At 39.2% G+C, this 24,325-nt stretch overlaps 1 protein-coding gene across 2 annotated transcripts in view; it reads left to right on the forward strand.

The window, feature by feature from the left end:
* Positions 1-24,325, forward strand: part of BCAT1 (branched chain amino acid transaminase 1) — a 102,259-nt gene that overhangs the window by 35,119 nt on the left and 42,815 nt on the right. Inside the window, exons 1-5 of one of the 2 annotated variants that reach the window (XM_077774433.1) lie at positions 474-731; positions 806-877; positions 10,724-10,924; positions 15,492-15,602; positions 17,980-18,099. In XM_077774433.1, coding sequence (XP_077630559.1) covers positions 729-731; positions 806-877; positions 10,724-10,924; positions 15,492-15,602; positions 17,980-18,099 — 507 coding nt within the window. In that variant the 5' untranslated portion in view covers positions 474-728. Of the gene's footprint in view, positions 1-473; positions 732-805; positions 878-10,723; positions 10,925-15,491; positions 15,603-17,979; positions 18,100-24,325 lie in introns of those variants that run through there. The other variant, XM_077774432.1, reaches the window with a different exon arrangement.

A 24,325-nucleotide genomic window follows, 5' to 3' on the forward strand; every position in this document is an offset into this window, starting at 1 on the left:
CCGTGCTCCGGAGCGCGGCGTGGACAGCCGCCGGGGGCGCGAGGGTCGCCATGGAAGCTGCTTCGGCGGAGGAGGGGGAAGCGGAATTTCGGGGCTGCCAGAACTGACAGCCACATCCTGCGTGCCGTTGCCACCCCAAAATATTTTGACCGCAGCCTTCTGCCTTTTTGGATTCCGCACCCCCCCCTCCTTTTTTTTTTTTTTTTTTTTTNGTTTTTTTTTTTTTAAGTCTGCACCTTTCCCCAACTCGTCCTACTTCCATTGTGTCCTGAAGTAGCTTTTAAATTACCCCCTAATTCCCTGAGGTTTTGTCCTTAACCTGTGAGGTTTGGTGTCGTCCCTGCCCGTGGAGAAAATGGTTCATTCTCCTCATCCCTCTTCCAGTCTCGCTATTGTGCGCCAGTGATTGACAAGACCACGAGGCTGAGCTCGCCCAGGAGATTTTTCTATAAATGGCTTAAAACCCGGGGCTAGACTATTTGCGCCGATATAAGGGGGACAATTACCTTCTTGTTCTTGGCTGCTGAACCCTGGCTTTGTAGGGCGAACCTGGAATTTAACCAGTCTGCCCTAAGCTAGCGGTGGAGGACGGAAGCAGCTGCGTCCCCCCGAAGGGCTGGAAGTGAAGGGCATCCCAGGACGCTCTCCTTGGGGGCTGCCGCCTGGGGGCTTGACCCTCTTCCTGTTCGCTTGGGTTGCTTGGGTACCTGAGCGGAGCACGCGGCGTGATGGTGAGTGATGTTGATTACCCCAGGCCGCAGTTTACCCACCTGGTTTTACTTAACGAATTTCATTCTTTTTTAAGGACTGCAATAACGCGTGCTCCCCAAAATGTACCGGAGAAGCGGGATCAAAAGAGACGGTGGGGACTTTCAAGGTAAGTTATTTGCCCAAGGTCATGTACAACAACAATCAACCGAATAAATCCATTTCTTGTTGAGATTTGGGGCAGTTTTCACCGTGTGGATTTTACAGTAGGTTAGATATGCTGCCATGCATTTTAGATTCCACTCTTGGGGGGTGGTCATTTGGGGATCAGTAATATCTTCACATCTAAAATTACCTAGTTAGTTAATTGCTTATTTTATTTCATGAATCATAACCTTTTCTTGGAAAACAGTTAATCTGTAAATATTCACCTAGAGGTTTATTGTGTAAATAAGTATAACCTTTTACTATACTTATGGAAAAACCTACACTTGTCATTTTTCTTTTCGAAGCAACACCTAATACTTTATAGTAAATGTGTTTTATTTCTCTACCTTCTCTCTGAATTATGGGGTTTGTATATTAAATAATCTCATAACTTCCCAGGCAAATAGGAGAGAATGAAGAAAAATCTTGTAAAAGTACTTTGAAAATCATAAAAATACAAATAAGGTGTATTATTATTTTCTCTATAAATTATTAACTCCACTGAACCCCACTGACAATGGAGGTTTTGCTGCTTCTCGTTATGTCTCCTGCCTATTTCAGCCACTCACTGTCAATTGTCATCCATAGCACAGAGTGTCCTCATGATCTCACATCCTGGCGGAGGGAGTTCAGAGAGGGAGTGGGAACTTGACTCATCAATTTCACACACGCCCAGCTCTTACTATGTGCTAGTCATTGGAAATCTGAACATAAATTCAAGATAAGGTCTCTGCTGTCAGGATTAGAAAAATAGAATATTGTCATTTCCTTGCTAAAATAAGCTTATTAATTTTATTTGTCCATAATATTCTTGCTTGGTCCTTTAGAGATAATATCCTCTATAGCCTTATAGCTGATCTCATTTATTCTGCTCGTCTATGAAGACTAAGTTCTAATGCATTCTGAAGACTTAGACATTGAGATAGTGGAGCCTAGAAAGAATGAAATAAAATGGACTCCTATTTGCTAATCTTTCAGGGTCCTTTTATACAGTAGGTAAATACTCAAAGGGTATATAGATGAATGTGATCTTTTTTCCCAAAAGGCCTTTATAATTTCATACATAGAGAATTTCTGCAAAGTTAAGATGAATTCATCATGTAAATAATCTATTTGTTGAATTTAGATTTCTATATATAATGTTTTAGTTAAGGGGAGGTGTACTGACATTCTGTATTCATATTTACATATTAAAGCATGGTTGTAATAGTGGTGGTATTCACAGTGCATGTGTGATGAGGTAAATGAAAAATGAAATTGATAATTTTGGGAGAAAATATGGGTTTTAAAGGACCATTTTTGCATCTAACAAAAAACAAAAATATATTTTTCTCTGTTTATTTGCTCCATTTGTGTTTTTAAACTGCCTTTTGGGTTTCTCATGGGCTGTTTTCATATTGCATCCCCTCCCCTCATTTTCGTGCAGTCATTTTAAAGTGAGGATCCAGCTTCCCAAAAAGCCTAGAAATAAGATGCCTTATTACAGAATCTTTCTATGGACTCCAGAGTTGTTTTTGTTTCAAAGAGGTCAGCTATCTGTTTCTTCCACTTTCCCCTGCTTTATACATCTCCACAGAACATGGAACTTGAAATCTGTAATTCTTCTCTTCATACCTTTCTATTAGATTTTAAAAGAGGGTCTCTAAAAGATCATTAACATAGCAACTAAGGGTTTCCAAGCAGAGTAAAAAAAATGCGTTTATTGTAGAACAAAATTATGCAATTTCTGATATACTTGTAATGCAGAGAAAGCTCTTAAACATTTAAGTGTTGTGTCCAATGCAGAGAAATACAGCTCCAATATTGAGCAGTGAACGAGAGATGTTTCCAGAATGTCGGCTAATACAGTCCTCAGGTGCAAACAGGTTGCATTCGCCTCTTATGGGCTCCCCCATTTCAGAGCAGGTGTTTACCCAAGCATGGCTTTTGAGTTATGAACTTGTTGTTTTTGTAATATGCTTTGTTATTGTCAATATTTGTCATTTCACAGTCCAGTCATTGTGGCCTTCCAAATTCTTCCAGAAGCATATGGTCTGAAACATCCTGACTTTTAAGTCCTCAGAGAACATGGAGCATCGGAAAGGGACAGATTAATTATGCAGGAGGAAATATCACTTTACAAATACTGTAATTTTTTTATCCATCTTTGGAAAGCAAATGTAGAAAGTTTCTAAAGAACACTGATAAGAACTGTTTGCAAAATTTGTTTTATGCCAAAGGTTTTTTCCCCTCTTAGACTTGATTTCATATCTACTCAAAAGCAGTCACAAACCTTCAGCTAATATTGTTTACTTTAGAATTTCATTCAGTGTCCAATTAGGACATTTACTACCCTTAGGTAATTTCTCTTGGAGCTCAAATTAAAAGCTGTTAGTTTTAGTTTCCAGAATTGCAGAATTTTTTTTAAAGGAACGAAAATAGACTTCTTGATGAAATTCTGAAGGCACTCTGTTGTGCATCACTTTGAAAAAACTGCATGTAAGGCAATCCTTCTTCACAAAATTAAAAAGAGGGTTGCTATTCAGATCATTAATAAATCACATCTTACAAAAGGGTGTAGTGGCTTATGAAAATAGGAGATATGATTTAATCATTTGTATTCAATTTCCAGAAACTTAACTAGTAGTATCAAGTTATAATTACAAGAGCATTGAGTCAAGCATAAAACCACCTTATTCTATACCTTTGCCATTAACTAGCTTGATCTCATGGGGCCAATGGATCACTGTGGGTGGTACTTGAGATATGTTAAGGAGAGTTCAGAAAAGTAAAAATTATATACTACGCCATGCTCATTCTTTTTTAAAAATATTTTTTTTTAAAGAATTTTGGGAGAGAGAGAGAGCGCGAGCATGAGCAGGGGAGGGGCAGAGAGAGGGAGACACAGAACTGGAAGTGGGCTCCAGGCTCTGCGCTGTCAATACAGAGCCTGACACCGAGCTCCAACTCACAAACTGTGAGATCATGACCTCAGCCGAAGTCGGAAGCTTAACCACTGAGCCACCCAGGCACCCCTAGGCCATGATCATTCTTAAAGTTGGTTCTTTAAGGATTTGTAATAACAAAAAAGGTCTTTTAGTAACTGCAAAAGGTTTTTATAAAAACTATAGTAGCCTGTTTTGTTGAAATATCCCAAACCATGAAGATCAATCCATGTGTACTAAAATTTAGAACAGAATTATTAGCACATATTTGATGTGTATAGTAGTTACTGTGCTAAATTAGAGCCCAACATAATCCAAAGCAATGACTCCCTTTTCCAAATGTTCAAATTAACGAAAAGATTTCGCAGAGCCAAACCAAACATTTTGGGAGTTGGGATGTCTATGCAGACGGATTGTGTGAGCAACTGCTAGGCAGTTTGAAAAGCTGAGGATCCCCCCAGACTGCTGGGCCAGATGGGGTGCTACAGTTTCCATACTTCCTGCTGGAGGAAGAAAGAATTTTGATAAACTGGCCGCACCCCATGTGCAGTGTTACAGGTGGAGGAAGTGACGGGAAGGAAAAGAGGTAAAGGTGGGAAGGCATCTGTAGCCAGGTTTTAGTCCTTCCTGTTAAACCATGGAATGTAAACAAGAATGCTTAAGGGCTGGTCAGTTATCAGGCACTGAGTAGACGTGTACCCCACCTACAGCCCCACCCATGCTCCTTGTTAACAAATTGTGTTTGTGCTTCTCTGACCAGCCCTGCTGGGCTCCCTCACAGCGTGATAGCTCAGTGATCTACGTTTCTGACCGATAAGGCATATGGAAATTCCGGGAGGATTTTGCTTTCATGATCAAAGGGAATAGACTTGTCTGCTCTTGCCCTTTTCCTCACTATCTTTGGACCTTGATGAGGTCATTAAAGCTGAAGCTACGGCCAGAAGTAGTAGCTTGCCTTTGACCCTGAGGAGAAGGCTAAGAAAATCACAGGGCCTTGAGATTATGGGGTTCTGTGGGGTCTGGCCCCTCCTGACTTAACGTGAGAAAACCAATTTCTGTTATGTTTGACTTACTTGCAGCTGAATGCTTTCCTACGTGAGGAGTGAAAGGTTAATGCAGGACATTAGTGAGAGGTAGAATCGAAAAAATAAGTTAATGCCATACTTGGGATACTTAATTTTGCAGCTAAAATATTTGGACTTAAATCTATAGCCGTTTAGGTATTCAGTGCACGTTGAAAATTATGATCAAGCATGTGAGTATGTTCAGAGAGATTATAAGGCAGAGATACAGTCAGAATGTTTGCTACTGAGGATGTAGTAGAAATTGAGGAGTCAGACTTCTTAAAGGGATTCTTGAAAGTACAAGTGTCTTGGTTACTGACAGAGTAATCTGCGGGTTGGGAGAATGATAAATTTCCTTGAAAGGAAAGTGGGATTGGGGTGGCCAGGGTACAAGCTGGGAATTTGACAGTTTTCATTTTTCTTCCCTTTACAGTAGAAACTTAAAGTAATAAACATGCATCATGCTTACTAAACACATTAAGGATTAAGAAGTAAAGAAGGAAGACATAATATGATATCAGAAATAGGGACCAAGTTTTGGAGGAAATATGTGTTCCATTTTAGATATGTTCAGTTTGAGATAACCAGGGTCCTGTGATTACATAATAATGTACAGCTTTTGATAAGCATTCACAAATGAGACTTGAATTTCCTAAGTGATTCGCAGCTCTTCCAGTGCCTTGGAATCCCCTGGAGAACCTTCAGTGAATATTGATGTGGAACCCCACTCCTGAGTTTCCCCTTTTCTTTTCTGTTTTCTGAGTTTTTGCACATCTTGGGTATGGCATGTGCACACTGGTATTTCCTTAAAAAAAAAAAAATCTTCCCAGGTGAACCAACTTAGCAGCCAGTGTTGGGAACCATTACTCTTCAGATTGCTGAAATCTTATATATATATACATATATATGATAATAAACGATGTTTATTAATTTTTGAATAAGAGAGAATCCCAAGTAGACTTTGCACTGTCGGCACAGAGCCTGATTTGGGGCTTGAACTCACAAACCATGAGATCATGACCTGAGCTGAAATCAAGAGTTGGACGCTCAACTAACCGAGCCACCCAGGTGCCCCCAGGTTGCTGGGATCTTCAAGGGAGATAGTGTGGTATGATTGTGAGCCCTGAGTGCACAGTTAGAATCACTTGGGTAAGTTCAAACAAAGAACCACTCTCCTGGCCTATCCCAAAGATTCTGTTTCAGTTCTGGAATGGAGTGTGGGTTAGTGTTTAAAAATGTTTTTTTAATGTTTATCTATTTTTGAAGGAGGGAGAGGCAGAGCATGAGTGGAGCAAGAGCAGAGAGAGAGGGAGACACAGAATCTGAAGCAGGCTCCAGGCTCTGAGCTGTCAGCACAGAGCCTGATGCAGGGCTCAAACTCACAAATTGTGAGATCATGACCTGTGGTTAAGTCAGACACTTAAGCGACTGAGCCACCCAGGTGCCCTGAGTGTGGGTTAGTGCTTTTAAAAAGCTACACAGTTGAATCCAATGTGTACCCAGTGTTGAGGATCCCCGATGTAGAGGAAGAAATGTAGAGGCTCAAATCAAAAACTCAGTGTTACCCAGATTCTTGTGTTTTACCATTGCCAAACTGTCTTTCTCCCCTTTCCTGTTTGGCTCCTTCATACTTTTTAAACAAGAAATTAAAGCATGGAAGCCATTTCTCTAGTATTATCCCTGATGGCTACTTCAAATTTCCCAGAAGAGATAAGCTGGGGTTACTTTAATTGCTAGCAGCCTCTGGTGAAAATTCCTGGGGATATAAGGAAGATGGCGTATAGTCTTAATTGCACAGAGTCAGAACCCATGGAGAGTTGGGATGTCAGTCAGTATACCATGAAGTAACTAGGTCTCTCGGCTCACCCCGTCCCCCTACACCAGAAGCCACAGTGCCTCCATGATGTCTTCGGCCACTCCATTTCCCCCACGTTTCCTGAATTCCTGCCACACCGAGTCTTTCCTCTTCCTTGAATGTGCCAAGTCTGGTTCTTCTCTCAGAATCTTGGCCCTTGCTTCCTCTTGCTCAAATACTTTGCCTCTGGGTATCTACATGACCTACCTTTCTTCTTCATTCAAGTCTTTCTTTTCTTTTTTTTTTTAATTTTTTTTAATTTATTTCTAGGGGAGAGAGAGAGACAGCGTGAGCAGGGGGAGGGTCAGAGAGAGAGGGAGTGACAGACTCTGAAACAGGCTCCAGGCTCTGAGCTGGCAGTCAGCACAGAGCCCCACGCGGGGCTCGAATCCACGAACCGCGAGATCATGACCCAAGCGAAAGTCGGACGCTTAACCGACTAAGCCACCCAGGCGCCCCCCCCCTTTTTTTTTCATTCAAGTCTTTTCTTAAAGGACACCTCATCAGAAAGATCATTCCCAACCCTTCTACCGAAAATAAGCGTTTTCTTCCCCACTCTGTCCTTTTAAGCAGCTTTCATTTTCTTCATAGCACTAATCACCTCCTGACCTCTATTCACTTATTTCTTTATACTGTTTTTCCTGCTCTAAGAGAACAGGCCTTGTTTTATTCCCTGAGATGCCTTTGGGCCTATAATAATACAGGTACACAGTAGCTCAACAGATGTTAGGTTGAATGAATGAGTAATACTTGCTCACAGTGGCTACTGCCTGTCCATGGCTGACCGTGAGCTTGCTTGAGAAAGAGGCGCTGAGCCACAGGCATCTTCGCATGTGTCATGCTTATTTATTTTTTTAATGTTTGTTTATTTTTGAGAGAGAGAGAGCGCAACACAAGCATGGGAGGGGCAGAGAGAGGGGGACAGAGGATCCAAAGCAGGCTCTGCACTGACAGTGGAGAGCCCGATGTGGGGCTCGAACTCACGAGCTATGAGGTCATGACCTGAGCCAGAGTTGGCTGCTCAACCAACTGAACGACCCAGTTGCCCCTTTCTTGTGCTTGTTTAGTGCAGTGTCTGAGCCATTGTGCTGAATCAGTCAGTGTTCATTGAGTGAATAGAAAGAAAGGCAAAACACTAAGAATAATAAAACGGATAAGGAAGAAAGAGGGACATGGGAAGGAGAAATAAAAACAACCCTACAGTGGTTTGATATGAGGCATAGTCTTGTTTTTAAATATTATGTAGATTGTTATCGATATAAAGTATATAGCTCATTGCTTATATTGGTTTCATGGCAGGTGGGGTTATTTGTCGGACAGCTTAGAAATCCTGAACGGTGTAAGGATCATGTGTAGTCGATATCTTGTTGATTGGCTCAAGGGAGAATTGTTTGGCTAATGATAGAAATACCTGGGAACGTGATCTTTATTTTATTTTTGAAGAACCATGAAAAGTATTGGTTCTGTCACTCGGGGGGAAAGCTAAGGTCTCCTGCCTTTGCAATGTTGAAGATATACCCTGAATTCAGCAAGTAGGAAAAACTCCCCTCTTATACTCACACGCACATCTCCATTTGTACCTACTCTCCTCTTTCTCTCTTGGGTCTTAATACTCTCTCCTGTTACTAAGAAATTTATATATGTAGTTTTAATAGGTGGAAATTTGCATTGTTTGTGTTACTATATTGATATGGTTACAGATTTTTCTTAGTCCAGCCCTAAGAAAAGTCAGTTAAAAAGCTAACTCAAGCAAAGTCATATGTGCTTCATCGTGCAAGAACATGGTGACACCATGTAATGAAAAGTTTGGGAGAATTTTACTCACTTTAAATCCTGGGTCATTTTCTGTGAATAAGTCTGACATTCATCAGACAGTACATCTGAACTCAGCCAGATGTCATTTTCAGTATTTAAGAAGATTTGTCGGGGCGCCTGGGTGGCTTAGTCGGTTAAGNGGTTTAACTGGGATATCTACTCAGAGTTCTTGTCTAAACAGGCGAGAGGGACTGGCAAACTTTTTTTTCTCCAAAGTTTTATTTATTTATTTTGGGAGAGAGAGGAGAGAATCCCGAGCAGACTCCAAAACTGTCAGCGCAGAGCCTGATGTGGGGCTCGAACTCATGAATGGTGAAATCCAGACCTGAGTGCAAATCAAGAGTTGAATGCTTAACTGACTGAGCATGCAGGTGTCCCGCTGGCAAACTTTTTTAATGGGTCAGATAACAAATATTGTAGGCTTGAGGTCCATAAGCAGGTGACATAAGACATAAGGTGTCACTGTTAGTGGACTATGCCATCATTAAAGGTAAAAGAACAGTGTGATTGTGTTCCAGTAAAACTTTATTTACAAAAGAGGCCAGAAGGCTGAATTTAGCCTGTAGGTAAAATTTGCTCAACATTTTACCTGGTCTAGAGGATAAAAGGAGAGAAGTGGCATTTAAGGATCTAAACAATTTGGCTGGATTGTATCTCTTTAAATAAGTTCATTTTTTTGGTGCTTAGTAAAGGATTTTAAGTTAATTTATTTGGATTAAATGGTGGTAGAAGAAAGTCCATCACCACCACCCCTCAATTTGAGATTCTGTTGGCATATTCCAAAGTAGCATTCATCATAAGACTAACCTGAAAGTATACAATAATATGTTGTCTTTAGTGCCTTAGGCTTCATTGTAATGTGACCTTTCTGGTTATTTTAGAATACACTCAGCCTGAATGTTATTCTAAAAATAAAACTGATTATCATTCATAATCTATCAAATGACTAAGGCATGTGTAAGGTAGTGAATTAATCAGAAGCAATTGGATCATTTTAAACATAAGAATAAAAGGGGCGCCTGGCTGGCTTAGTTGGAAGAGCATGAGACTCTTGATTTGGGGGTCGTGAGTTTGAGCCCCATGTTGGGTGTAGGGATTACTTAAAAGAATAAATAAAAACTTTAAAAAATAAAAAAAATAGAAGGATAAGAGCTGATGATCTAAAGGGAAGTTCTCTACTTGATTTGGGGGGCAATGTGTACTTTTGCTAGTGAGTTTGACTGTCTTTAATAAGTCCAACCTGTCTCTCGTTTAATATTGTCTTTTAATTGGTCAAAAAGCTCCTTCCCCTGTGGTGTTTGTCAGTAGTCTTCAGCCCTTGCAAAATAAGCAATGGGACTGTGATTCTGTCCCATCTGTCAGAGTAAAGGTAAAAGAACACATCTGACGGATGTGTTTCTCCATTTGTAATGTGCAAGCTGGCTATGTGGAGAGTTAGTGAAATGCTGCTGTGTGAACTTGTTACCTATTACTCTTAATTTATCTTTCTTTCAATAAGAGGTCCTTTGTTCACTGTTTCAACACAGAAGAGAGGATTTATATCTTGGTGTTCATTCTCTACATCTCAAAGAGAAAACATTTGCTTCCCTCTGCTCATTTCTTCTATAATGCACCCAGGGGGTTTTGAAGACTTACGCCAAGAATTCTTGGAGGGAGTTGGGGTCTAACCATCGCCAAGAGGTGCAATTCTTAATGACTTTAATTTTAGTTTAACAAATTGTCATGAGTGTTGCTGTTTTTGTGGTAGAAGACACTTTCCCGTCTCTTTCTCGAGTCTCTTTCCGGAGTGCTCACGATGAATCCCGTGGTGAGAGTGAAGAAGGGACGTGTTCTCCTTTGTCCATCATTTTACACCATCTGCTCTTTTGTCTCCATTTCTAAATATCATTAAATGTGGTTCTGATATTTATTAGGCAGTGTATTGTGCAGAGATTTCAACCAACAAGCCAAATTCTGAATGCAGGCATGACTTATTTGGGGTCACATAGTGTTGTTAAATTTCTGAGTTAGTTGCCAGCATTTAAAGGTCAAATGATTTCACTTTTTAGTGGCCAGTGATTTAAATTTCATTTGTCTTTTGACTTTCTGTATCACTGCGCCAGTGGATGTTCAGTACCTTTTCTTTAATGGTGCTGATTTTTCTTCCCCAGGCTAAAGATCTAATAATCACACCAGCCACCGTTTTAAAGGAGAAACCGGACCCAACGACTCTGGTTTTTGGAACTGTTTTCACGGATCACATGTTGACCGTGGAGTGGTCCTCAGAGTTTGGATGGGAGAAACCACATATCAAGCCTCTTCAGAACCTGTCATTGCATCCTGGCTCATCAGCTCTCCATTATGCAGTGGAAGTAAGTACGTGGGAATCAACAATGGTGACATATTAGGTCTTTACTGTGAGTACACAATAGCTCTTCTGCTCAGATAGCTTGTGGGCAGTATGGGCTTTATATTTACTTGAGGAAGTCATAAATGGCTTTAAAGCTTTCCCAATAGGCAGTTAGATTGAAGGTAAGTCTTAAGGACTAATTTTTCAGATAATTCCCATAATGTCAATGAAAATATTATTTATAGCAAATATAAGGACAGTAAGTAAGAGAATTGCCAGTCAAAATTCTAGTACTGTTACTATTTTACTAAGTCATTCCTAAGATCTTCTAATGACTGAGAAGGTGTCATTGAGTACAATATAATGGTTACATTTTAATGCTAACTGCATGTTTTTATGACCAGCATTAATGTGTAGTTGTACGTATTAAGAGACATGTAATTAAATGTCATTCCTCAGGCATGAGTGGGATAATTATAAGCACAAAATATTAAATATTTAGAGAATGCTTTCTCTGGACCTTGTCAGGATACACTCTTAGATTCTTAATAGACTCCTCATTCCCTTGACCCTCGTTTCATTTTACTCATTTTTATTGTGTTGGACATCTTTCCCAGAATATTGGGGTCCTGGAAATAAGCAGTGGCCTACCTATTAAGAGACTAAAAGATGGTAGTATAGATATTTATAACCATAATGATAAAATTACTTTTGTTTATAAATTCCAGTAATGTGCTCTGAACCTTATATGGGTCATCTCATTTAATTATTTTAAGTGAGAAAACATAGTTAAGCTTTCAGGTCAGTTATCTGGCTCTGATTCAGTCTCTGTTGTTTCATAGGGAGCTCTTTGACTTGGGAAACTTATTTAAAATCACTTTTGGGGTGCCTGGGTGGCTCAGTCGTCCAACTTCGCCTTAGGTCATGATCTTGCGTTTGTAAGTTCGAGCTGTGCTTTGGGCTCTGTGCTGACAGCTCAGAGCCTGGAGCCTGTTTCAGATTCTGTGTGTCCGTCTCTCTCTGTCCCTCCCCAGCTTGCATTCTGTTTCTCTCTCAAAAACAAGTAAACATTAAAAAAAATTAAAATCACCTTGTACTTCCAAGATTTTTACCTATAAAATTGAGGTAGTAATAATGCCTACTTCATACTACTATTACAAGGTTAAGGTAAAGTAATTTGTTTACGCATGTACAGCCATGCCTGGTGCAGAATGAGAGCCCGTCCTTAGCTGTTATTTTTAACCCTTAAAGCAGCATTATCATCTATTGTAGAAGCAGGTTCAAAAGAGTTAAGTAATTTCCAAAATCACACAGTATTAAGGGAAGAGACAGGGTATAAATGCTGACTTTCACCTTCCTGTGACATCACTCCTAAACATATACACTAAAATTATGAAGACGCCCGTCCAGTTAACTTGTTCAAAATTATAAATTTGAATAATTTGGAAACCTGTTCAATGCCCAGTATATCCACCAGATGTTGACCTTTAGGGTCTTAAGTTTCCATTCCCAGCTCTGTCTGAACTATATCAGCTTGGTTGAGTTCTCTGATTATTTGAATGCTCCAAGCCTCCATTTCTTCAACTGTGAAACAAATAAAAATGGTCGCCACCCTTCCCTGTGTCATAGGACATCTAAATAGATTTCCAACAAGTTTTCAAAAACCAGTGACTATCCGAATATTTGTTAGGGGCACCTGAGTGGCTCAGTCGGTTGGGCGTCTGACTTCGACTTCGGCTCAGGCATGATCTCATAGTTCGTGAGTTCAGGCCCCACGTCAGACTCTGTGCTGACAGTTCAGAGCCTGGAGCCTGTTTCAGATTTTGTGTCTCCCTCTCTCTCTGCCTCTCCTCTGCTTATGCTCTGTCTCTGTCTCTCTCAAAAATAAGTAAACATTATAAACATTTTTAAAAAATATTTTTTAGCTTTCAAAAATCACATTAATCCTTTCTCATGTACTTCCCACAGGCCACTGGTTCTCAAAGTGTAGTCCCTAGGGCAATAGCATTAACATGGCCTGGGACTTTGGTGGAAATTGGCAACTCTGAGGGTGGACAAGAGCTATGTTTGATGCCACTGCCTTCAGATTTGCCATATTCCTTTCAAAATTTTAAGCATTTCCTTTATTTTATTTGCTTTTTATTATGACCTCCGTCATATATGTATGGGTCTGTAGTAGATCTCATTTTTCATTGCATTGTCTTATCTGTTCTGTTCTTTTGTTTTACTTGTCTATCTGCACAAATGCGGCACTGTTATTTGGGAAACTTTTTTTTAGAGTCTCAAATGAGGGGCACCTGGGTGACTCAGTTAGTTAAGTATCTGACTGGCTCAGGTCATGATCTCATGAGTCTGTGGGTTCGAGCCCTGTGTTGGGCTCTGTGCTGACAGCTCAGAGTCTGAAGCCTGCTTCGGATTCTGTGTCTCCCTCTCTCTGCCCCTCCCCTGCTCATTCTCTGTTGCTCTCTCAAAAATAAATGTTAAAAAAATTAAAAAACAAAAGTCTCGAATGAATGTTTAGTTTTATCAGATATATTTACTGTATCTAATGAGATGATTATGTAGTTTTTTTCCACCTAAGCTGTTAATATAATAAATTTCATTAGTTGGTTTTCTTATGTTAAATCAGCTTCTGCTCTGGGGATAAATCCAACTTTTTCATGCTATGTTAATCCTTTTGTATATTTTACATCTGTTACTTAGTGAGATTATCATATAATCTTTATGTTTAAACCTATATAAGGTGCATACAATTCTAATTTTTAAGTTTATTTATTTATTTTGAGACAGAGAGCGCAGACAGGGGAGGGGCAGAGAAAGGAGGGGAGAGAGAGAATCCCAAACAGGCTCTGCACCATCAGTGCACAGAGCCTGATGTAGGGCTTGAACTCTGGAACTGTGAGATCATGACCTGAGCCAAAATCAAGAGTCAGAAACTTAACTGACTGAGCCACCCAGGCATCCTAGGTGTATACGATTTTAAAATTAGAAAGTAAATGGAACCCTGTGAAGTTACCTTTGAATTAAAGTTTACTTTGTTTTACCTTTACTAATGTAATGTAACCTCACCAGCTTTACTTTATGTATTGACCTAATTCTTTGTATGTCTTTTTGTCTCAGGTGTGTTCCAGATGTTATCAACGGAGTCCAATCTGACTACTTTACCTTTTTTTTAAAAATTTATTTCTAGGAGAGAGAGCGTGAGCAGGGGAGGGTCAGAGAGAGAGGGAGTCACAGACTCTGAAACAGGCTCCAGGCTCTGAGCTGGCAGTCAGCACAGAGCCCAACGCGGGGCTCGAACCCACGAACCGCGAGATCATGACCTAAGCGAAAGTCGGACGCTTAACCGACTAAGCCACCCAGGCACTCCTGACTACTTTACCTTTTAACTGAAGCTTTATTCTATTACATTTAATAAGTTATAAGTTACATATTTGCACTTAAATACATCTCATGTAGTGCTTTTACGTTGTGCTGCATGATGTAGACTTCTTTTCTCATGTAAGCTCTAAGGCTATAAGCTTCTAAAGGCCCAGCTTTATCACTCAGTTTGAATTTTCTAATTTCCATTATTTTTCCTCCTTGACTCATACTTTAGTAAATGGGTTTCTTCTTTTCCAAAATGTTGACGTTTTGTGACTCTATTTCTGATACTGATCTCTGACGTAGGATTGGGAAATATGTGAAAAGAACATGCATTTTGCAGGTGGTGTGTGCAGGGCTCTGTGTATCCACTAGGCTAGTTTGTTGTTCCTGTTCAAATCTACCATATCTTTACTGAGTTTCAATCTGTTTGTTCTGTCAGTTGTGTAGAGAGCCAGGGTTAAAATTTCCCACTAAAATTATTGATTTTTCTCTTTTTCTCTCCGTGTATCAGTGTACACCTACTTCAGAGTCTTTTAACGTTCCTGCCCAGTGGTTTGTCTGGGGCACCATTTTGAGAAAAGTGCTGTGGCTCTAACATAGGATGGTCTTGAGCTGCTTGGGTTCTATGATTTGGGAGACTAAACCAGCCCTGGTCACATCTAGATTATCTACCATCTAGAGTTTGAAGGAGCTTGATTAAATGAAAGGATGTATGGATAAGTTTAGGGCAGCGGGGTACCATGGATTCTTTGCCTCCATTTTCATTGTGTGGGTAGTTAGCCATGTTGTGCGATTGGAGATGTTTTCTTCCCACCTCCACTGACGTGTTATTTACCAATATGGCTCCTGCTAAGTGAAGGATAACTTTGAATTCCTACCAGATTTTGGTACTAAAAGAGCTCTTCTTCCTCTTCCCCTTCTTCCCCTTCTTCTTCTTCTTCTTCTTTCTTCTTCTTTCTTCTTCTTTCTTCTTCTTTCTTCTTCTTTCTTCTTCTTTCTTCTTCTTTCTTCTTCTTTCTTCTTCTTTTTCTTTAAAGCACTTCTCTTTAGCCCAGCTACTCTAACCATCCTGTCAACTGTTGGCTTTTTCTAGATTTAGAGATCTTTGGTCTATGTCAACAACTTAACATGATGAAGATGAATGCCTATGGAAAAGTCAGTCTTTTAAACACAGATTGTTTTCATTAATGATCCCCTAAGACTTATTTCTCTTTTATCTTTAGTTATTCGAAGGATTGAAGGCATTTCGAGGAGTAGATAATAAAATTCGACTCTTTCGGCCAAACCTCAACATGGATAGAATGTACCGATCTGCTGTGAGGGCCGCTTTGCCGGTAGGTGAATTGAGGAGTTTCTTGTGTGTTTCTTTTAATGTAATGGGCCATTGTAAATTTACCACAGAACAAACCACTTCTGAATACAGTTGACCCTTGAACAATGCAGGGGTTAGGGGAACTGGCCCCCACATGGTTGAAAATCCATTTGTAACTGACTCCCCAAAAACTTAATCAAGAGCCGAGGTTAACCAAGGTTAACCTTAACCAAGGTTTCCAGTTGACTGGAAACTTTACCAGAACATAAACAATTGATTCACATATATTTTGCTCGTTGTGTGTATTATATACTTAACTCTTTTATAATAAAGTAAGCTAGAGAAAAGGAACTGTTACTAAGAAAATCATAAGGAAGAGAAAATATATTTACTTTATTTATAAAATCTACATGCAAGTGCACCTATGCAATTCAAACCCATGTTGTTCAAGAGTCCGCTGTACTTCGATCGATATTCAGTACAAATGTGAACATTGAAGTTACCTCTGATCTACTTTGTAATTGGCAAGGTAAAAATACAAGGAAATAACCAATACCACTTGGCAATTCCACAGTCTATTTCTTTCTGGGTGTCTGTGGGGGATTAATGTGTATGTAGGAGATAATAGGATAAGGAAGAAAAATGTATCTCAAACTAAAATAAATAAAATTTGAAGACCGTGTGAAATTATAATATGGGAAATGAAAATATGGTTACCACGCAGATGTTTTGGGAGTATTTTGCCTAATTGCTTTGGGCAATAACAAGTTTGCAGTGACTTAATGATTTTGATATTTTACTCCAAGCTTTATTTAGTTTTTTAATGATATCAGACTGGTTTATTGTGGTCATTGGTTCCTGTCTATAACATTGTTTGTTAAAAAGCAGAATTCATTCTATAGTGGGTTGGATTTAGATTGTAAGGCTCATGTCTAGGTAGGAGGTGTCTTAGATTACTTGCCTCGCCTGAGACGTGACTGGGCTGCCTTTCTGAACTGAAGAAGTTGTTTTCTTCTTTTACGTATTCCGTATATCTAACTTTCAGGAACCTAGCCCAAGCTACGCTTTTGAAGAAGCCCAAGTAACTACTCGTTTTTAGCCAGTCTCTTCCTTTCCCTCCCTATTTTTATAGCCCATGCTTCACTACATCCTTCAGAGGACGTAATGTACTAGAAGGGAAATGATGGTAAATTCTTTGAACTCATTTCACTCTCGTGCCATTGCAGACAAACTACCAGGAAATACTTTACAGTGGGGACAAAAGGAAAGGGAAGTCACATCTGTTGGACATCAGCTCTACCACAAACTATGTTATGTGGTTTTACGTTCTTTGCTTGTTGAATCATAACAATAAGCCATTCCCAGGAAGGTTATATTGTACATTTTAGTAGCACCTTTGTGTCTAGAGGAAAACTAGATCCTTTGAAAGATCAAACAACTTGCCTTAAGTCACAGAGTAAAGGAACAGGGCAAGAAATTGGGTGCACATCTGTTTAATTCCTAGTCATGTTCTCTTTCCACTAAATCTTACAGCTAGCCAGCAGTACCAGAGGCCCCTACAAATGATGCAGGGTGGTGATATGTCCTATGTTATTGGCAATCCTGATTTCTATAGTATTATTGTGCTGTGATTGCTGGTTCTACGTTCCCATTTAAACAGCCAATTCTTGATGTCATGAGTTCTATTCACATGCGTGTTTCTGACTCATTTCAACTGTGGATAACCCATCACATACCTCTCTGAAAGTATGTTTCTCTACCCTGTTAAGTTAATAGAAATTACTTATTTTACAAACTGTCAACTATCTAGTATATGAAAACATTTCCTCCTTTGAAATAAACTGCTCTTTTCCTTTGCCCATTTTCCTGTTGGGTCATTGTGTCTTTATTACTGATATTCAGAATATTTTAACATATTGAAGCTATTATCCTTGGTTGGTTATGTGTTATGAAAACTTTACCCAATTTGTTGCTTCTTACTCTTTTAAACAACAGAAATCCTTAATTTTAAATAGACAAATTTTATACACTTTTTTCCTTTATGATTTGTGCTTTATGTCTCTTATTTAAGAATTCTTGTCTACCTTTTAGGTGACACAGGTATTTTTAAATTTTTACTCCATAGAAGTCTTAATGTCTTATCCCATTTAAATGTATAATCCAACTCTAATTGATATTAGGTACAATATGAGGTAGATATCCAATATTTTATCTCTTCCATATGGATAATCCATCATGCCATCACAATTTTGGAGGGAAAAAACACAGAAAAAATTTCTTGTCTGGTTTTATTATTACTGCTTTTTTTTTTTTAGCAGTCTAAAGCTTTCATGAGGATCATGTCTTACTGTGCCAGTGGAAGAAAATCCCAGCATTCATTATGCTTTCCATTCCTTCAGGTATTTGACAAGGAAGAGCTTTTACAGTGCATTCAACAGCTTGTGAAACTGGATCAAGAATGGGTCCCATATTCAACAACTGCTAGCCTCTATATTCGTCCTACATTCATTGGAACTGAGGTACAAACTGACTCCCCATTTTGAAGTACTTTGGTGGACAAGTTATCATTGTTTATTCTTGTGTGAAACTTCTAGTATATAGTTTGAAATGGCCCCCAGTAACATAAATGTCTCCTTGCTCCTGATTATCAAGACTAAGTGTCAGCAAACATTTCTTTAAAGGACCAGATGGAAAATATATTAGGCTTTGTGGGCCATATGGTTTCTGTCATAACTACTGGATTCCACCATTGTGGCACAGAAGCAGCCACAGTTACCAATGTAGATTAGTCAAGGGATGAGCAATGAACAGGGCTGTTTGCCTTCCTTTAATCAAGATTAACCAATAGTTCCTCATATTTTCCTGAGTTTCCTCAGAGGCATTCCTCAGTGTAACGTCTCTGGTCTTGGCAGCAGTTCTCCAAGGAAGAAGTGGTAATGGTTTTGAAATTTGGAGGAAGAAGAACTGCTGCGTCTTATTTTCATTTTCCTGAAGTCGGGATTACTAAGGAATGGGAGTGGAAGGCTCTCTTCCCCCACAGGAAATGTTGAAAATAAAGTCCCCAATGGGAGTTAGGGTTAGAACTTAAGAGTAGTAGCTTTAAACAACATGGCCGTAAGGTCTGCTGGTGGGTCACAGTCTACCGGCTGATACCCTTGCAAAAGGACATGCCTGGAAAGTCTAAGGCTGTGTGGTTTGAGTGTGTTCTATAAAGACCCTGTCACTTGACTCCTTCCTCTTCTAGGCAGCTTTGGCTTTATGGAGAGTGAGGGATACGGAGGGATAATTGATAGATGGGGGAGATTGAGTGTGGGTGGCGTATGGAAATCTTTAAGAATAGAGACGAGACCTAGCACTTTTACTATAGTCTAGCCATTCTGCTCTCTACTAGGTAATTGTAAGCTTACCAAGTTCTCTATGCCATCTGAATGCAAGAAGTAGGGAAATATATAAGGCCATAGAATAAATACCTAAACGGTCTCTTGGCACCCTCTTGGTGCCTTTTGAAAGACTATTAAGAATCTAGATAATGACTTTTCATGAACTATAGTCTCCCTAGCAAACTTGAAAGAATTGATGGGGCGCCTGGTTGGCTTAGTCGGTTAAGCGTCCGACTTTCGCTCAGGTCATGATCTCGCGGTTCGTGGGTTCGAGCCCCGCGTTGGGCTCTGTGCTGACTGCCAGCTCAGAGNTATTTATATAATTTTATTTTTAATTTTAATATTTATTTAATAATTTTAGATTATTATTTAACTTTAGGATAGGAAGAAGCAATTTTTAATGTTTGTCGAAACGTTGTTACTAATCTGGAAGCGCTGTCTTCTGGTTATCCTGAAGTAGTTTCCCACTTTAAGATCTGATTCTTCTCTTCCAAGTCCGTTGAGAGTTTTTGTCATGAATGGATGTTGGATTTTGTTGAATGCTTTTTCTATATGTGCTGACATGATTGTGTGACTTTGTCCCTTATTCTATAATTACAGTATATTGTATTCATTTCTTTGGTGTTAAAACAACCTTGCATTTCTGGACCAAATCCTACTTGGTTATGGTGAATAATTCATATTATATCTTGTATTCAGTTTACAAGTATTTTGTCAAGAATTTATGTCAATGCTCCTAAAACGTATTGGTTTGTAGTTTTCTAGTGTTATTAGTTCTGTAATTTAGTACATTGTTTAGAGTCCTGGAATCCTATAATCTAGAGTTAGACCGGCTTTTAAATCTGATTTTATAGTCTAGCCTGTTACAATAATCCTCTCTATTGGTGGTCTTCAACTTTTTGTATTTGAATCACCCAAGTATTTTTTAAAATATGTGTATTGACTCCCATCCCCAGAGATTCTCATTGAGTAGACCAGAATGGTAATTCTGATGCCTGCTCGTATTGAAGAATCTCAAGGACAAAAACCTGCCAGGTAGATCTCTCCCACTATACTCTGCCAACTTACATGTTTGATCAAGCCCTGGACCTCAGAGTCAAGAATTTTTAAAAATTTGCTTTATAAGCAATAGGGTAAGAATTGAAGGAAATAATTGATATCATTTGGTGTGTCAACTTTATATTTGATTGGTATATTTATATCAAAAAGGACTTTTCTAATTAGTGGTGCGGGCAGAAAAAAAATATCGCCTATAATTCAGAAATGAGCAGAATACAAACAAAGCATAGGGATTTAAACATTTGTACACTACAGAGATGTTATGTAATCTAGGCTGGTCATTATCATGTGCTGTCTTTTCACGGTGGCTGCATTAATAAGTGAGGTACTGGCTGGAGGGTTAGAGTCAGTGATTTCTGGTTCACTGGGATTCTTGCATCAGGGATGACTAACTTTTGCTGCCCTTTTTATGTTACTCGGTTTCGTGAGGGTTCTGTTGTGTCACTGGCATCACAGAAGAATTGTAGGCTCACCTCTGTATCAGTTATCTGATGTTTTGGTCTTATCTGCTGCTGGCTGAAATCCACATTTTTTTTCATGTTCTTTTCATGGGTAGATTAACTGATTAAGTGAGTCTTTGGTCAAAGAGGTATTTTGATTTCCTTGAATGAGCAAATATATGTTGGGATAAGTGATATCACCCCCTAGCTGATCTCTGTTCCCAAGTATGATATTCCCTTATGTGTATAGAATATTCAGTGTTTAACAACAAACTTATTTGCATTGAGCTCCAGCCCAGATCCAAATGATCTAAATCTGTGGGGCCTGGATCAGAGACTTTGCATTGAAACAGACTCTCCAGGGGTTTCTTAACTACTTTCAAGAGTATCCCCATCTCAAACCTTGTGAAAGAATTAAATCTATGTCTAGCAGTCTTTAATGCTTTATTTGCTCCAGGGATTATAAACTGGCACCAGGTAGGAATATTTATATCTTTGAAAGCTCGGCTTTATCCCAAGGACGAGGTGTTATTAACCACTCTCAAGAGACATGATATAACAAATATTAATCATTCTTCTCATGCCCAGGAAAATTTGGTGGCTGCCATGTACTAAGATAGTGACTCTAATACCAACTTATGAATTTCATTGTATTTGCAAGATAATGCTTCTTTAAATGCTTTATAATTAACTGACCCTTCAGTTTTACCAATTTGCATAGGTAATACCTATGTATGAGTGTTTTTGTACAATTCTTTGTATGTCATCCAGACTTTGAAAATAATTGGATTCATTACTAAAATCCTTTTAGGTTTAGGATTGTAATAAACAGGAAAGTATTTTATTGGAACATTTATAATTAGCTGGTAATACATAACCAGTGAGTAGAGATTGCCAATAAAAAAATGCCAGGCTGCCAGACGGTAGGAATTTAAAAAACGTTTTTTCTATAAGGTTCATATTATTAGACAAAATACTAAACATGAATACATAATCCTTTTGTAAAAAGCTTAAATTAGAGAGTAAAATCATTCATGTCACCAAAAGATTTCTCAGGGGTGCCAGGTGGTTGAGTGTCCAATTCTTGATTGATCTCGGCTCAGGTCTTGATCTTGGCCCTGAGTTTCAGCCCCTCATTGGGCTCCATGCTGCACCTGAAGCCTACTGTATTTAGTTATTCCTTAAGTGTTTGTTTGTTTGTTTATTTATTTAGAGAACCTGAGCAGGGGAGGGGCAGAGAGAATTCTAAGTAGGCCCCACATTGTCAGCACAGAGCCCGATGTAGGGCTCGATCTCACCAACCATGAGATCATGACCTCAGCCGAAATTAAGAGTCAGAAACTCAACCAACTGAACCACCCAGGTGTTCCCTGAAGCCTACTTTAAAAAAACAAACTCAGCATCCCTTTAATATCTTCTCAAGTGTTTATAGGTAATTAAAAACTTAATGAGAAGCTAAAAGCTGTGGAGTGCTTCAGACTCCTGCTGATTATGTGTCAATTAGAAATTGAGATAAAATCTGAAACTGTAATATTTAAATAAAGAACATTTACATGAACAGTTTCTAATTTTTCACTTTACCAGACAATAAGAGAAAATTACGTGACTGTCAGGTTCAATATTGGATACTGAACATTGCATCTAAAAAAGCTAGGTTTTGCTGATTTTAACATGTTTTATTCAACTTTGCTATATTTGGTAACTCCAGGCAGGATAGTTATATGAATGTACAAACAGACACAGGCTTTATTTTGTCAGTGATTCTAAGTGTACAGGTGATTTGACCAGAATCTACAGAAAAATATGCACAACCATGAACTCTGGAATCCTCCTGTATGATCGTGGCTTTCAGCCTTTCACTTTTCCAGTTTCGGCTAGTGCCATGTCATCTCACTGAAGATGATTGGAGGGGTGTTGGAGTGTGGCAACACTGAATAATAGCAGGGCTGAGAATCAGTGTCATGGAGAAGGGCTGGGTCTGATGGTCACGAGTAGCTTTGACCAGGTCCCAGGCTGGCTGCCATGGGAGTGCAAGCTACCAGCAGATTGCACTTTTTTTCAGCTGTACTCCCAAGATGGACTGATGTTGCCTCATGTGGAGGTTGATGAATTCCTAATATTCAGTTAACTCCTACCTCTGCATTCAGAGTGCCCCTCGATAAATTTCTGCAGTTGAGCTCAACTAGAGAGGCAGTCTGCTTTGGGTCAGTTCCAGCCTCAGATGCACAGAATACAATCTGAACAGTGCAGAACATTTTCCAGCACTTCACATAAAACACTTCCCCATTCACAACTTCTGGAAATCTTTCAGTATGACATTTTCATTAGAGCTCACATTTATAAAACTCCTGCTGCCAAATGGTCCACTCCTTGATTTCTGGTTCACCGCATAGGGAGCTTAAGGATATAAATTTCATAGACATGTCTTTCTTTTCCTTTTATCACCTTGTAAAATCTTTATATCACACATATAATGTAACCTATAATCATAACAGTTTCCATGAAAAGAATTCCCTTTATTCACTGCCCTTATTTATGCTTCTACATCTTATATCTTCCCATCTTTTCTTTTCACTCTGTAGCCTCTATAGATGAAAGAATCTGAAAAGATTTGACAACCAGTTACAGCAGCAATTAATAATCGTTAACTTGGGTTTTGTCTACACTTTAATTTTTAAAAAATTTTTAACATTTATTTATCTTTGAGAGAGAGACACACAGACAGACAGAACCTGATACAGGCTCCAGGCTCTGAGTTGTCAGCACAGAGCATGACGTGGAGCTCAAACTCCCGGACCATGAGATCATGACCGGAGCTGAAGTCAGCCACTCAACCACATGAGCCACCCAAGCACCCCAACACTTTAATTTTTTTAAATGCTTATTTTTGAGAGAGAGAATCCCAAACAGACCCTGTGCTGTCAGTGCAGAGCTGGATGCAGAGCTCGAACTCCCAAACCATGAGATCATGACCTGAGTCGAAGCCAAGAGCGCAACAGTCGACCGACAGCCACCCAGGCACCTCTTGTCCACACTTTTAATGTGTTCTTTTGTGATCCTATTTGAGATATTTATTCATTCACTACACTGCTTATAAACAATATTAAATTCTTATTTGCATAACTTAACATGTTTCGCATTAACGGCCCCATCTAAGTATCTTCAAATTTTGAGTTGATTTTCAGAGATCCAGCTTATTTGCTTTGATTGTAGCCTATGATAATCAGCTTGTTCTCATCAGTCCACTCGTACCAGTGGACAGCGCCTTCCATTTCATCATTATCACAGGGGATGCTTGGTGTTGTCATCTTTATTTCTACCCTTGGAGTGTGGTGCAGCTGGTTAATAATTCTACCTCTCAGTTCATGGCACCTTCCCATCGCAGGCATTGAGATCCTTCTCTTGGTTTCTTGATTTCTTTCCACCTTCATTCCCCACTCTCATCTCCTCTCCTTCTCCCCCATTGGAAAGCATTCTCCTGTATTGAATGAATATTCTTTTGGTTTTTTAATTCTATGTGTTGGAATATTCTATGTGTTTTTAAGTATTATTACTTTGCATGCCTGGTATTTTAATTTACATAAACGGTTTTGTTCCACAGATCGCATGGTGTTTCTTAATGTTTTCCCAACACACGTTGTTTTTCATTTCTGCCCGGGTTACTATGTGTATATCCAGTCCATCACTTCTTTCATTCTTTTGTTCTTTTTTTGTTTCAGCAATTTTTTTAATGTTCATTTTTATTTTTGAGAAAGATAGAGACATGAATGGGGTAGGGGTAGAGAGAGGAGACCCAGAACCTGAGGCACGCTCCAGCCTCTGAGCTGTCAGCACAAAGCCCGACATGGTGCTTGAACCCACAAGCA

Source organism: Crocuta crocuta, unplaced genomic scaffold (assembly GCF_008692635.1).
Source record: "Crocuta crocuta isolate KB4526 unplaced genomic scaffold, BGI_CrCroc_1.0 scaffold176, whole genome shotgun sequence".
NCBI lineage: Eukaryota > Metazoa > Chordata > Mammalia > Carnivora > Hyaenidae > Crocuta > Crocuta crocuta.